The following is a 13690-nucleotide window of genomic DNA, read 5'->3' on the forward strand; positions in this document are numbered from 1 at the left end:
CCCCGGGTAAGCCACAACTAAGAGAATAACTATTTCTCCCCCAAGTTATACTATACTAATAGTCTCATACTGGTGTTACAATTTTTCAAGATGAGATTTTTCCACTTTGTACTTCTAAAATTAATGACATTTGCATTGAGACTCTGAATTTTCAGACTTGAAGCAGATATTAGTATATTGACCTAAGGTGGGAGAAGTTAGAAGAACAGAACATGCTTAAAGTTTACCAAAAATAAAAGGGCTATGATGAAAGTAACAAGATGAGAAAAGTTACACCCTCTTCTTGTTTTCCACATCTGACAATATAATGGATTACTTGACTAAAGGGAAAGTAAAACTTATCTTCTCTAGTTCAGGACCACATTCTTTAAATTGATTGATTTGTCTTGGCACTAATCCTATAATCAGAAGAAGACACAGCCAACCAAATTCCAGCATTTAAAATCCTCCACTGTTTTAGAAGAGACAGTTCTGAGCTAATAGAGCACAGTGTAAGACAAATGACAAGGGAAGAAGTATCCTCACTTCCCACACACAGGCAGATGAATTAATGTTGATTGGATGAAGAATAAAAAAAGAACAGGAATAGATTCTAATGTTCAAACTTTTACAGAGTAGTGTATCTCCGTATGCCTGAAAATATTTATGCTACCTTGGTGATGTGATGAGATTTTAAACAAGAATTCTCAAAAATTATGTTGGAGATAATATTCCCCATTCATTTAACTGCATACAGCATCACATTGGAAAAGACTCTCCAAATCCAAAGGATAATTATTAGGAATAGACTTCTCTGATACATTAAGTCAATAGTTAAGGTTTTGCTGCTCAAACCTCAAGTGAGCAATGTCAACCTTTTCTTCTATAAAACAGCAGAATGAGATAAAATGGAAATTGAAACTTAGCACTAAATCACTATTCAAGGAAGTAAATCTAAATGGCAAGGTAGGCTTGAATCCAGAACACCTAAAGGACTTCAAAGGGAGTTCTCAGGCATTTAAACACCATGAGAGAGTTGTGTTTGAAAGGAACTACAGGTCCACATTTTTGGTTTTTGGGAAGCAATAGCTGTGCCACTGAAAATGACTCCACTTAACCTCGTAATGTTTTATCAATTCTCCTTGCTAGAAACAGAGAAAAAGTGGAATATTAATCCAGGAACCTAGTACTGCCAAGGTGGGCAAAAAATTTAAAAAGGGCTTATTAAAACAAACAAAAAAAGCCAAGAAAAAGAAACACAACAACAGCAAAAAAGCCTGTTGCATGTTTTGGTAGGGATAACTCCACATGCTGGAATGACAAATCTCTATCTTACTCTAGTGAAGTTCAGGTCAGTAAGTAGTGACTACCTCAGAACAGGTTCCAAGACTTCTCCCTCTCCCAAAAGCAGGGGGGAAGGGTGGGTGGTGGCTCACTGCCAGCACACAGCTGCAAAGCTCAGCTGAGTTCCTGCCTCCTGGCACTACAGTTGTTCTTTCCCACAAAGGAAGCTCCAATCAGCACTTGGTGCTGCACTTCAGACACCTCCAATGTAACCAACTTCCTCTATTTTCAAAGTGGTGACATTGCAAAAACTTACACACTTCAACAGCAGCACCTGTTCTCACAGGTAAGATCATCTGTGGTTTTAGGAAATCAAACATGGGAATAGAACACAAATTGACACTTACATGAGGAGATGTGGAAAACAAAGCTCAGCAACGTGTCAGTTCAGAACAAGTCATTAAATAATGTTTCTCCAACAAAAAGCATCAGAATCTAAAACTTTACTTCTTTAGGAGTTTAGGAAATGAAATAATTTTCATCTTACCCACAAAAGCAGCCATCTGAGCTGCTGTCCTTCCCACAGAGTTGACAACATCAGTTTCTGCTCCAGCCTCTAACATCATCCAGGTAATTTCTTTATTTCCTGAATTTGCAGGAAAGATATGGGGAATGAGCAAGGACAAATCAGAACTTGTAATTCTCTGTGTTTCAGAAAAAGATGTACTGAATTTCTCAAAGACCAGGAACAACACTGAGGAAAATCAATGTTCTTAATGTTGTTATTTTAAGAATGGATTAAGAGAAAGGCACATGTTTATTTTGAGTTCCAGAGGATGTAACTCTGCTCTCTGTAATGCACATTCAGCTTCCCATGGAGATTATGGGAGTCATACTCATGTAGCTACACTAGAGCCTGGTCCCTCTGGACAGCAGTATAGAAGGAAATTCTACTCATCTAGTTTGACAGTTCAACTATATTTGCTATTCTAAGAAAAACACGTTCAGGACTATGATGTAGCAGGAACACAGTGAACAGAACAGATTGTTCCTTTCTCCACAGTGGGAACTGGGTGTTCAGACTGGGCTACATACCAAGTAAAATGAAGCTAAAATTTGACGGGAAGATTAGATGACTTAATTGGTGCCCTTCAGAGACTAAAAAAGGACACTTGTCACCACTCCTGCTGGTTCTGCTTTCAAAGGTACTATTACTTTATCAGTTTTTGTGCAGATGCTAAGTACAGAAAAGTGAATACAAAAAGGGGATGGTGGATGAAAATTAATGTTTAAAAACAAAATCACTGCATCAGTAGTGCTCATGTACCTTTTGTGCCCACAGATAAGACACTAAAGTCAACATTCAGAAGCATTCACACCCAGGATGACAGGTTAAAAGCTCAGCTGTGAGAAAATGGTAAAAATCCAGCATTTTCCATAAAGCAGCAGTCATTTAAAAGCCTCTAAGAGTTTATCATCTATCTGCTGCAGCTGTGATATTGCTCAATACCACAGAATACTGAAATTTCCCTAATCTTTTTACCTAAGTTTTACCTGAAAAACAATCTGATGCTCTAGTTGAGGTTCATATACACACATAAGCCTTTTTTAATATACTTATGATGAAAGAAGACAGTTTAAACTCTACCTTCTAAGAAACCTGACTTCCCTAGAATCTCATTTTTTGGGAAGACATAAGTGGCCTAGTAAAGAAGATACTTAAAATAACCTAATATTCCCAAATATAATCTTTTCCCCAGAAGGAACAATTATTTTAATGTAGTGTCTTTTTTTCACTCAAGGAAATTACTGCTCCTGCCATCAGGGAAAAAGAATGGCAAGAGGAAAGCTGCAAACCACCACTTGAGACAGGAGAAGATATATACAGCTATAAGCACTCTGATTAAGAGTGAAAATTAATGTAGGAAAACATGTTTTTAACATTACTAAATACATTTTTTAAAGTCCACAAGATAGTTGAGAAAATAGTGTAGGAGAAAGACAAAATTTGGAAAGTATTGGATTGAGAAGTCTCAAATATTACTAAAAGCTACTGATTTGCAGTACTAAAAAGGCAGTCTGGTGCAGCATAATTTTCAGTGTAACACAGTCTGAGTACATAGAATGTACCCCACTGCACAAGAAAACATTCCCAGGAAAGTGAATGTCGAGATCTCTAACAAACAGGACGAAGTAGGTACAGGACAAGTAGACTGTATGCCTGAAAATGCTGAACAAAATCAATTTTTATATGAGCCTGAACAGTAGCTCTCCTCTTCCACTGCCCACAGGATTCTACTGGTCATGATGTAGTTGCATGGTTCATATAAATACCAGCAAACCTGAATAATAAAGGCATGTCAATACTTCCTTTCAAATTATTAATTTATGGCAAATTGTACCCATTGATGTCATAAAAATCAATGATCTGAATTTAATAGGAAGTTACCTGAAAGTCCAGCAAACATCAAGGCAGTGTATCCATGCTCATGTTCATTGCAGTTTACATCAGCTCCATGTCTCAAGAGCAACCTGCACATGTCCACCTTCCCCTTGTAAGCTGCGTGCATCAGAGGGGTCATGCCATGCTACCAGAAGAAAGGAGAAGCAAGTAGAATGTTACGTCTCTTGATCTTCATACCACTGATCATTTTTACTTGGCCATACAGATTCAATATAACTACCAAAGCCTCATGTAGTATCTTATTTACAAAACACCTCACAGAATCCTTGTGAAAAAATATGGTTACTAACATGCAGCAGATTCCTGTTTCCAAGTCACTTTTCTGATTATGCTGTGCTATCGATTTGAAAACAGAGCAATGTATGAAAAACATTCACAGCCAATTTATCATTGTCCTTTTCCATAAGACATTAGTGTTAAAGACAACTAATGTTTCTGCTAGTTGGAAAAGCTTCATTTTGAAAACTTCTTAGCTTCCTACATTATTCTTTTCTCCCCTGCTGTAGCTTATATGATAAGAAGCAACAAAATTAGAAATAGGCTGTTGTTTTAAACATTACAAAGATTTGCAGTCTCTGAAACCCATCTTGCTCATTTTTAGTCATCATTACTGGTAACTTTGCCATCCGCCTCTCTCCCACTTCTCCACTCTTTTGGCATTGGGTCCATGATCAGCCAGAGCTCTGAAAGCCCTTGTAAAGACACACAGCTCTCGTTAGACTTTAACAGTCACAGCCTCAAGCCCTGCTGGTTTGATCAACTGCCCCAGCACAAAAAGGATTCGCTTCAGCATGGGAGGACTGAGGTGTAGCTATAAATGTAAAGCTGGGCAAACCCCAGAGGAAATTTTCAGAACTAGGGTGAACTGTCAGTGCAGGCTCTCTCCCTCTTCAAGGGCAGGGAGAAGCATGTTGCTGTTTGAGAAAACTGCATGACACTCCATTTTTAGAATTTAGTATGCTTCTTCCAATATGCTGTTTATTTTCACTTAACATCAGGTCAGGATTCATGTTATCAGCCAAGACACTTTAACTGCCCAAGAACACCCTCCAACACTGCATACCAGGGAGTGTGCTTTAGTTTGTCCCTGAAGGAAATGAAAATGGCATTCTGTTCCTTTCTTTGCCAGTCAAGGCTGTGTGCCTGAGTACACTCATGTACACCATTACTGCAGCTCTGTAGATGCCTGGTAATGCGATACCCAGAAATAATGTAATTGTCAGTTTGAGCCCTAATATATTTCTTGTTTCAATTTATGACAGAGTGAAACCCAAGTAAGTTTAATTTACCAGCATAATTTTAAAAAAAATTCTAAAGGTGAGGGAAATGGGAAAAGTTAAAATTAGAATAATTTTAAGGCATTATATTGTCATCATTTTCCATCCTAACTGAAAATAATAAAAAGTGCTTACTTGATGCATTATATTTTAGTAACCCACATATTTTGGTAAACTGCATTACAAACTGCCATTAAAGAAACAAAATACCCAAAGAGATCACTTCATGAATATGAAACAGACTGGTTTTGCTAGGTTTCATTTGGGGTGCCACTAATGTGAAATAAAGACTTTCTTTCCTACTATATAAAATGTGCGTTATTGTATTACATTTCATTATGTTACATCAAAAGCAATTTTACAGGCCAATTCCAGTCTGGAGTCACAGTAGGGATTTGTCTTCTTTAGCAGGACAGAAAGGTACTGCAGTAAGAGAATATAAACACAGCACGGTTTTCCATGGGAGAAAGAATTTTTAGAAAACAATGACGTTTAAGTTTGGTTATATCTTGAAAGCCAGTTGTTTCAAATAAGATCTGAAGGTTATATGACAAAGGAAAGAATTGGGTTTGTTTTATCCTCTCCTCCCAGAAAACTGTTTTTAAAATCCTTTGATTAAATTTTGGAAGTGTCAGGCTGTGGTGTGGATCAAAAAAACATATCAGGCAGAAAAATACGTGGACAGTTGCTATAAAATTGGATTTAAAGTCACATTAATATCAGTTTCTCACATTCACAGCAAACAAAAGAGGGTTTCACACAAGTTTATCTGGAAATGTTTGGTATCCTGTATTATGTCCCTACACTGAAACTGGCTTGACTGCAAATACTTTTCTCAGCTTGAATGTCAAAGACAGGTCCAGCAACAGTCTGTTTTCTCACAGATGACATTTGAATTGTCAATACAACACACTTAAAAGACGAAACTTGCAGATGGTTTATTAAGCATACAGATGAAACAAATTTTTGTTCCAATATGAAAAATCAGATGAAGGATCCATTTTCTAGATGTTACCATGCAACATTCTTCTGACCAAAAAAATCGGGCCTTTTAACCTTATTCTCTAGGACAAAAATGAATCCTTCCCAGTTTCTAGTTTGTTTTGCAGGGATGTTACAAGGTAACATCTCTTCTCTCGTGCAGGGCTGTAAGTATTCCCTGTATGTCTCACCATACAAGCTGAATAGAGTTTGCAGTGCCTCTAGAAATTACCTGGCTCTTCCCTTGACTGGGCTCTCCAGCTCACCAACCAACAAAGCCTCCCTGGCGTAACAGGGCTCTTGGCACAGCCAACCCGGCCATTACAGACCATCCTTCCCAGTTCCTTATGTTGAAAATAACCCGAAAGCAGACTGAGGAATGGGCTTCCAAGAGCTATGTCAACCTAATGCTGCCATGGTGGGGAAGCCAATTCATGAAAAAACCCCAAACAACGAACTGTGGGGTCAGTGGGCTGAAGCAGCTAACAAGGGAAGAAAAGGATGTGTAGGGAGGTGGGAGGGGCAGGCAGATGAGTACTAAAACCAGGGAGGGTCTGGACTCCACCACCAGACACAGAGGAAGAAGAAAGCAGGTCAGTCTATCTCCCTTCAGCACCCAGCTGAGGTATGCTTGAACAGGATGAATAAAAACAAATTTATAAAGATAATAAACTAGAAAAGAACCTTCTGCCTCCTAGGAACTACAAAGGAAGTTTCCAACAAAACTCTTGCTCAACCTTCATCAACCAGAGGAATAGGGAAACACAGAATAGCTAGGGAACAAGAAATGGGACAAACAAACAAAACAAAAATACACAAACTATCTCCCACTCCAGTCACATGTGCATATTTGGCACAAAATCTCTCCATTTTGTGAGCATTTAAACACTCATGCTGTGTAAGAACACAGACATCACATGTATTTTTAAAAAAACATTTGTTTTGTGGATAACACAATGACAATTCACTACTGAAGTAGTCACATAAACCTGTGTTACTCAAGTGAAAAGTGCAATCCAAGTGCTCCCAACATTCCCACGCTCACTTCACCCTTCTTCTCAACCACAGAACCTTGTTAAGATGTGGCATACAGGCTGGATCACACTGTAGCAGTCCCTCAGCAGGTGCTGGGGTACACTAAGACACTGCACATGTGAGTACCAGCTATTTAAATAGAGTGGCAAAAGTAGATAAAAAGGAAAGGGAAAGGGCTGTCAAAACCCTAGCTGAAAAGCTGCTGTAGACACTTGTATGCCAGCAATATCAAAGCATTCATCTCTCCCTTTCCCAGCTCATTTTCCAAAGAGGAACCCAGCCCCACATTGCCACAGAAAGAGTAATGAGTGTCTTATTTTACCCTTTAGCTTCAGGCAACTATACCAGTTCTATTCAATTCAGAAAATTATAAACAAAACACGCAACTGTAGGTTTGGCTTTTATTTGAGACAGTATTTGGGACATTACTAAAAATGACGTAAAAAGAGCAGGTGCTACAAGGCAGAAACACTTGTTGATGTTTATCTTCAAAATCAACTATCTGGTACTGAATGCTGCTAGTCTAAAAATACAACTTCACTCTTCACTGGATGAAAGCCTTTAGAAATTTCACCCTTCAAGCTTTTGAGTAAGATTGCTCTTACACATCTTAAAATTCCTAAAGAAGGATTTGGAAGGAGGTCAACAGTTACATGCACAAATAGTTTTCACTGTAGCTAAGTATGGACTAATTAGAATATGAAATACTGTTCAGTAAGTGTTGATCACAGCTATAGTTCTTCTCCTTTATAGTCATCCTACTCAGCTGTTGGTTTCACATATGTAACACATTAGATTCCTCTGATGATATTTCAGTTCATCTGCAGTGATGAAAAGTTAAAGCCTACATCAATCAGTAACCTGAATCGAAACCAGATAATTCTTAACAGCAGTGAAACTTTCTTTGGTTTGTGTATTTTGAAGTACTGTGCAAAAAATATCAAAAGACAAAACTCTTCCTCCTCAATAAAGGCCAAGGATCTGGCCATTTTCTGCTAGCATAGGATGTTCATACCAGAATAGAAAGACAGATTACCTGAAGAATCCTCCACTGAACATACTCAGTATGAGTGAAGCTACACACACCTCAGCTATGAATAAGCAGGCTGCTGCTGTAATTCCCAGGAAGTTTTGGTTCTGCAGCACAGAGAAGGGGACTGGTTTTAAAGGATGTATTACAGAACTGAACAGCTGAATTACCAAACTAGAGGAAAAAAGTAATGCTGCTAATGCCAGATGATAGTTCTTCATGTAAGAAGATTATGAACAACCTTACAGTTATTTTAAATACAGAAAAATTATGTACTTTTCAGGTCAAGTCTGTTGGCCTTGTCTGCAGAAAATAGGGGTTGTAGTTCTACAGTACTCCTTCACAACCTTAACTACCAACATGATCAGAGGAAACTTCCACAGTTGGAAAGCCCGTGCGCATCCTTGATCCTGCCTTTCTATAAAAAACTGAAATGTTTTAGCCCCACGCTGTAGATGGAGTTCAAGTTGGCAAATTGCCAACAAGAAGTCACAATATTTACAAGCTCTGCACTCTCTGGGGAAAGGAAAGTCCTGAACACTTTCTCCCATACTAGGTTTCCAAATTAGCAACCACTCCATTTATAATGGAACAAAAAATTACTAAACAGTGTGCATTTAAATGAAATATATTTGTATTTCTTTTACATCCATTTCTACATCCCATCTATTTGTCCTAATGCTTTAGGACACCTGAATCTAAATGTCCCTGAAGTTTTTAAGTGGCCAAACTGTTAAAAGACCAGTTTTGTAGAAAGGCCATTGCATTTCTTTGTTTTCATAAAGACAGTGATTAAGCCTAAATATCCTTCCTTTCTTCATCTACCTAAATCCACAAAGACACAACAACAAAAGAATTTATTTGGTCAGAAAGGATGCTGAGAAAAAACAGGACTGTATCTGCTGGATATCTCCAACCTTCTGGAAGACGGGCATCTGGGAGACTCATTTGAGTGAAGGGATCTTACACTATGGTGACACTCCCAGCAGAGCTCTGCAGACAGAAGGAGGCGAAGGGTGTGAGAGACTCTTGGAATAAGGGCAGGAAAAGCAAGCAGACTTAGAGGAGTACTTTTTTAGTTTTAAATACATGTACCAACAGCAGAAGCAATGCTGAAATACTGCATCCAGCTTGCGTTTACATTTTTGAAGAAAGAAGCCGAAACAACTGGAAAGCATTTGGAAAAGAGCCACTATTACAGTTCATTTGCTGCAGAAACGTAACTTTAGGCAAGATACTTAAAAGGTCACTGCATCTGGAAGACATTAAAATGTGACTTAGTCCTTGTCTAAAGGTACATGGAGAAAGGACAGCTGATTGTCAGTAGTTTTTAATCTACAAGAAAGCGGATCCAAGCAGTTAGAATATATGGTCAAACCAAAAATGAAAGGAACAGATTATGTGTTTATTTTTTTAAAATTAGGAGGTGTACTATGTAACAGCCTGCTTCTGAATGCTGTAGGTTCTTCAGCCTGTGGAAATTGTCAAATTGTGATTGCACGCTTGCTATACCACAGCTAGAAGAGAGAATTGCATTAAGCCTGTGCTCATTCTGTGGATTGTCTCATGTAAAAAAGTCTTTAAGGATGGAAATTAGTTCCTAACTGAATTGAGCTTCCATTTCAATACCTAAGCATTCCATCTTCAGGGCTTCTTTACTTCTTAACATTAATAAAATAAGTAACAGTAATAATATAAATGTGAATAGGATAAGCAACTAAGGCTACAGAGAAAAAAAATAAGACCTGATGCATTGAGAGCAGTCATCAGTCGTGGCAACAATGAATAACAGATGAAGCTGATGTTTAACTGGGATTTCACACACTCTTACTTATGTATAGATATTAGAATAACACATTGGAGCAAAAATGGGTTATAATAGAAAAATTCTAAAGCTGACATGGCTGATGGCTTTAAGAATCCTAAACAAATCTGAACACTCTGCTGTTTAATATGCATGATTACACACCATTCTTGGGGATAAAAAGGAGTCAGCAAGAAGTTCATTGCATAAACTTTTTAAGCTTTATGGGCCTTGTGTGTATTTAGTCAGATGTGAGCCTTAGACAAATACTGTTAATACTATTTCTTCTACAACAATAGCCTGAGGCATAACTCAGATATGGTTTCTTTGAATAAGCCATATCCTCTCAACACTAAATCCTGCATGTTGCACTAATACTGCAGCAAAGGTGCAGTCATTCAGCACAACTTCAGCAATTACACTTAAGGAAAACCTTTTGATGTCCATACAATAAAGCACATTTGCAAACATATTATACCTTGGGTTCTTAAAGTTCACTGTAAAGCTTAGTTTGACTAGTTTTACAGAAACTTGTTGAAATCAATACACTAGAAATTCAGGTTTAGCATTTAACTTATTTAAGAACAATCAGAAAATGGATCTGTTAGCAGAAAAATAAAAGACTAATGATATTCCATGAAGTGGTGAATTTCCTCCATTCAGCATTCCTGAGACCACATCTACAATATACCCTGTCCAATTTTGAGCCTTCCAGTGCAACAAAGACATGGATAAATTGCAACAAAATCAATGGAGTACCACCACTACATGGTAGGAACCTGAGCACTTGCACAGTGAAGAGGGGCTGCAGGAGCCGGGCTTACTCAGCCTGGAGGAGAGATGGCTTTGGCGGGACCCAACAGCAACCTGCCCGAGCTGACAGGGAGATCACTGAGAAGACAAACTCTTCACTTATGGTGGCAGGAGGGCAAGAGACACTGAGCCTAAGCTGAGGTTCAGACATAACTGAAACACTTTTCCACCAAAATCACAGTAAGAGAGTAGAAGAAGTTGCCCAGAAATATTGTGCAGTCTCCATCCTTAGAGATTTACAAGGCCAGACAGGTCAAAACTCAGAGCAATCTCATCTGACCCTGGAGCTGAAGCTGCTTTGAGCCAGAGGATGAACTAGACACATTCCCAGAATTTCCCAGTGATTCCTATGAAATTATAAAGCTGTGAAAAAAACCCACAAATTAACATTTAAATTGATAAATTACACATGGATTTAACATGCATGCTTTAGAAAACATTGTAAAAAGAAAAAGAATAGGAAACATGGAGCAAACAAGGCTCCTTTCTCTGTGAACTTATTCCCATCTTCAGATAGCACTTCAGGATTTAATCTTCTACATGTCTACCATACCCACCTCTATAAAAGGCTGTGGTTCCATTTCTGATCTAGCTACTCACCCTCCAAGCATGTTTATGGTTTGGCAAAGACAGGGCTTTGGGCAATGAGACCCAAGCACGGGATGGGGACAGGTGTTGTGTCTGCCACAGAGGGACTAAGGAGAGGGACTATTGCTTGTGAAGGTGACAAGCAGTCAGGGAACATCCCCATGTGTTTTGCTGCAGTGTTTATCTTATCTTAGAGACAAAGCTCATGCTGGAACTTAAGAGAAAATACAGTGTAGTACTTCGAGTAACATTAAAATTCCTTAAAAAAACAGTAAGAACTCTTCAAAGGTTCACTATTCATCTGCAGGCTGGAAATAGCTTGAGAATAACTCTGATTTTCAGGGCTATAGCAATTGCTGTTAGAGAAATGTTATTTAACAACATGAAGGCCTTCAGACCTAATATTTTCCTTATTAAACTCAGCATAATGCTTGTACAGTTTTGCAGTACCTCATCCAGGCAATTGACACGGACATTCTTGTTCCCCAGTAGCCTTCCAGCCTCCTCGGTGTTTCCTTTGATTAAATATAAAAAGACACAGAGAGAAAAGGGGGGTGAGAAACAGAATAAACTGAGAATCTGGAGGAAAATAGTCACTTCCCTTTCTCATTAGAATCAAAATCTTTGTATGCTAACTGCTTGAGATGTAGTTTAACCACCAAGAAATCAATTGCACTTGGAGAAGAGGCTTAGGAATGAACAGTATTATGTTCTAGAAGCTAAAAGCCTAGAACTCACAACATCAAAGAGTAGTTGGAAAGCATGAACTACAAGTAAATATCCATTTTTTGTGAAGTAACTGATCTACACACACAAGAATGGGACACTCATATGTCTGATCATAAACAGCACATGAACAGTTCTGAATGTGTATAATGATACTGATAACACATTTTGTACTTTATCTCTTTTGGAGCATCTTTTGTCTAGAAGAGCTGTCTACATTCTCACAAAAGCAAATTACCTCATTTCAAAGACTTTTTGGTCTGAATGAAACATGCTTTATCATTTACTCACATCATTTTTCCTGTTTCAATTTGAAATTTGCAACATATCACATTCACAGAAGTTAAATGAGTTTGCATTTGGTAATAGACAATAGAGGTAGAAAGGAAGGACCCAGGTAGCTTGATCATTGACATTTCTAGAAATTGCCAAATGCATAAGTAGACTGAAGTCTGAAAAAAAAATGTGCCAGGAAAAACAGGCAACACCTTCGTATTTTTCAATTCCCTACCAAAATCCTTTTGGCTAAGCCACAGTTCTAAGAACCTGATTCAAAGTCCATTGGAGGACTACCCAAATATTGCCAGTGCAGCTTCTACAGGCACAAATAAATAGAAATACAAGAACATTCAAAGAGTCTGAGTTTGGAGAACATTTATTGCAAATTAACAGAAACTTCTAATCACCGATTTGATCATAAGCAAAGTTCTTTCAGCAGTGATGTGCTTAACAAAAATAAGTGCTGCATTCCTTATTTTAATGATTTTCATATTTATCTTCATACTTTCAGAAGGAGGTGGTCATCCAGCAATTTTTCAGCAAAACAGCTCTTGCAACTTCAGGTTTGGCTAAAAATCCTGTTACAAATACTAGAAATAATTTCTTTTCAAAAGGCTTTTTGATCTGGCTTAACTACATGTAGCAGGTTCAGTTTGTAATCGGGTGGAAACACCAATTTAGTGTAGTGGTTTGGTCCAAAATACTCATTACTGTTTATCTTCTGTGAGATAAGAATTAGGAGAAAAGCAAAGCAGGCACAAAACTTGAAAGAATATAAAGAAGTTTATTAACAGACCTAAAAGAAGGGGAAAAAAAAAAATAAAATCATACCACACCTTCAGAACACTTCTCCTCCCCCCACCTTCCTCCCTTGTCCCACTGACAATGTAAAAGACAACCCTTGAGATGTTCAGTCTGTTTACCACTTCCATAATAACCTTGCTCAGTCCATTTAGGAAGAGGAGTCTCTCTTGCTTACGCTATGGAGGCATCTCCACAAGAAATTCTCTCATGGCTTCAAGCATCACAACGAGCCAGCCGCCCGGGTTGGTTCTCTGCTCGCATGTGGGAGTCCCTTCCCCCGACTTGCAGCTTTTCCCACAACTGCTTTTGAGGGTCCAATCTTGAGCTACTGGGGTACCATTTTAAGGTTGAGCCGTTCAGAAACAAAAGTTCTCTTCACCCATCTCTGGGAGCATTTTCATCTCTAAGAACAGAGGCCCTCCCCCTGTTCCTGGGAGCAAAGGGTCCTCCTCATCTTCATCTCTAGGACTATCTCTGGGAGCATCTCTAGGAACTGAGGTCTTCTCCTTCTGATTCGGAGCAAGAGTCCTCATCACTTCCATCTCTCCCTGTTCAAACTTCTCATCAAATTACAGCTGCTTCCACATTTGCTTATTCCAGCACAGGTGCTTTTGCTCACAAGTACA

At 38.5% G+C, this 13690-nt stretch overlaps 1 protein-coding gene across 1 annotated transcript in view; it reads right to left on the bottom strand.

Moving 5' to 3' along the window:
• ANKMY2 (ankyrin repeat and MYND domain containing 2) overlaps positions 1 to 13690 on the bottom strand; it is a 29532-nt gene that overhangs the window by 9183 nt on the left and 6659 nt on the right. The window contains exons 3-5 of the mRNA XM_017729371.1: positions 11706 to 11770; positions 3713 to 3851; positions 1811 to 1909 (exon numbers count right to left, since the gene is read on the bottom strand). Of these exons, the coding sequence (XP_017584860.1) occupies positions 1811 to 1909; positions 3713 to 3845 (232 nt within the window). The 5' untranslated portion in view covers positions 3846 to 3851; positions 11706 to 11770. The remainder of the gene's footprint in view (positions 1 to 1810; positions 1910 to 3712; positions 3852 to 11705; positions 11771 to 13690) is intronic.

The sequence above is a fragment of the Corvus brachyrhynchos genome, unplaced genomic scaffold (assembly GCF_000691975.1).
Source record: "Corvus brachyrhynchos isolate BGI_N302 unplaced genomic scaffold, ASM69197v1 scaffold142, whole genome shotgun sequence".
NCBI classification, from domain to species: Eukaryota; Metazoa; Chordata; class Aves; order Passeriformes; family Corvidae; genus Corvus; species Corvus brachyrhynchos.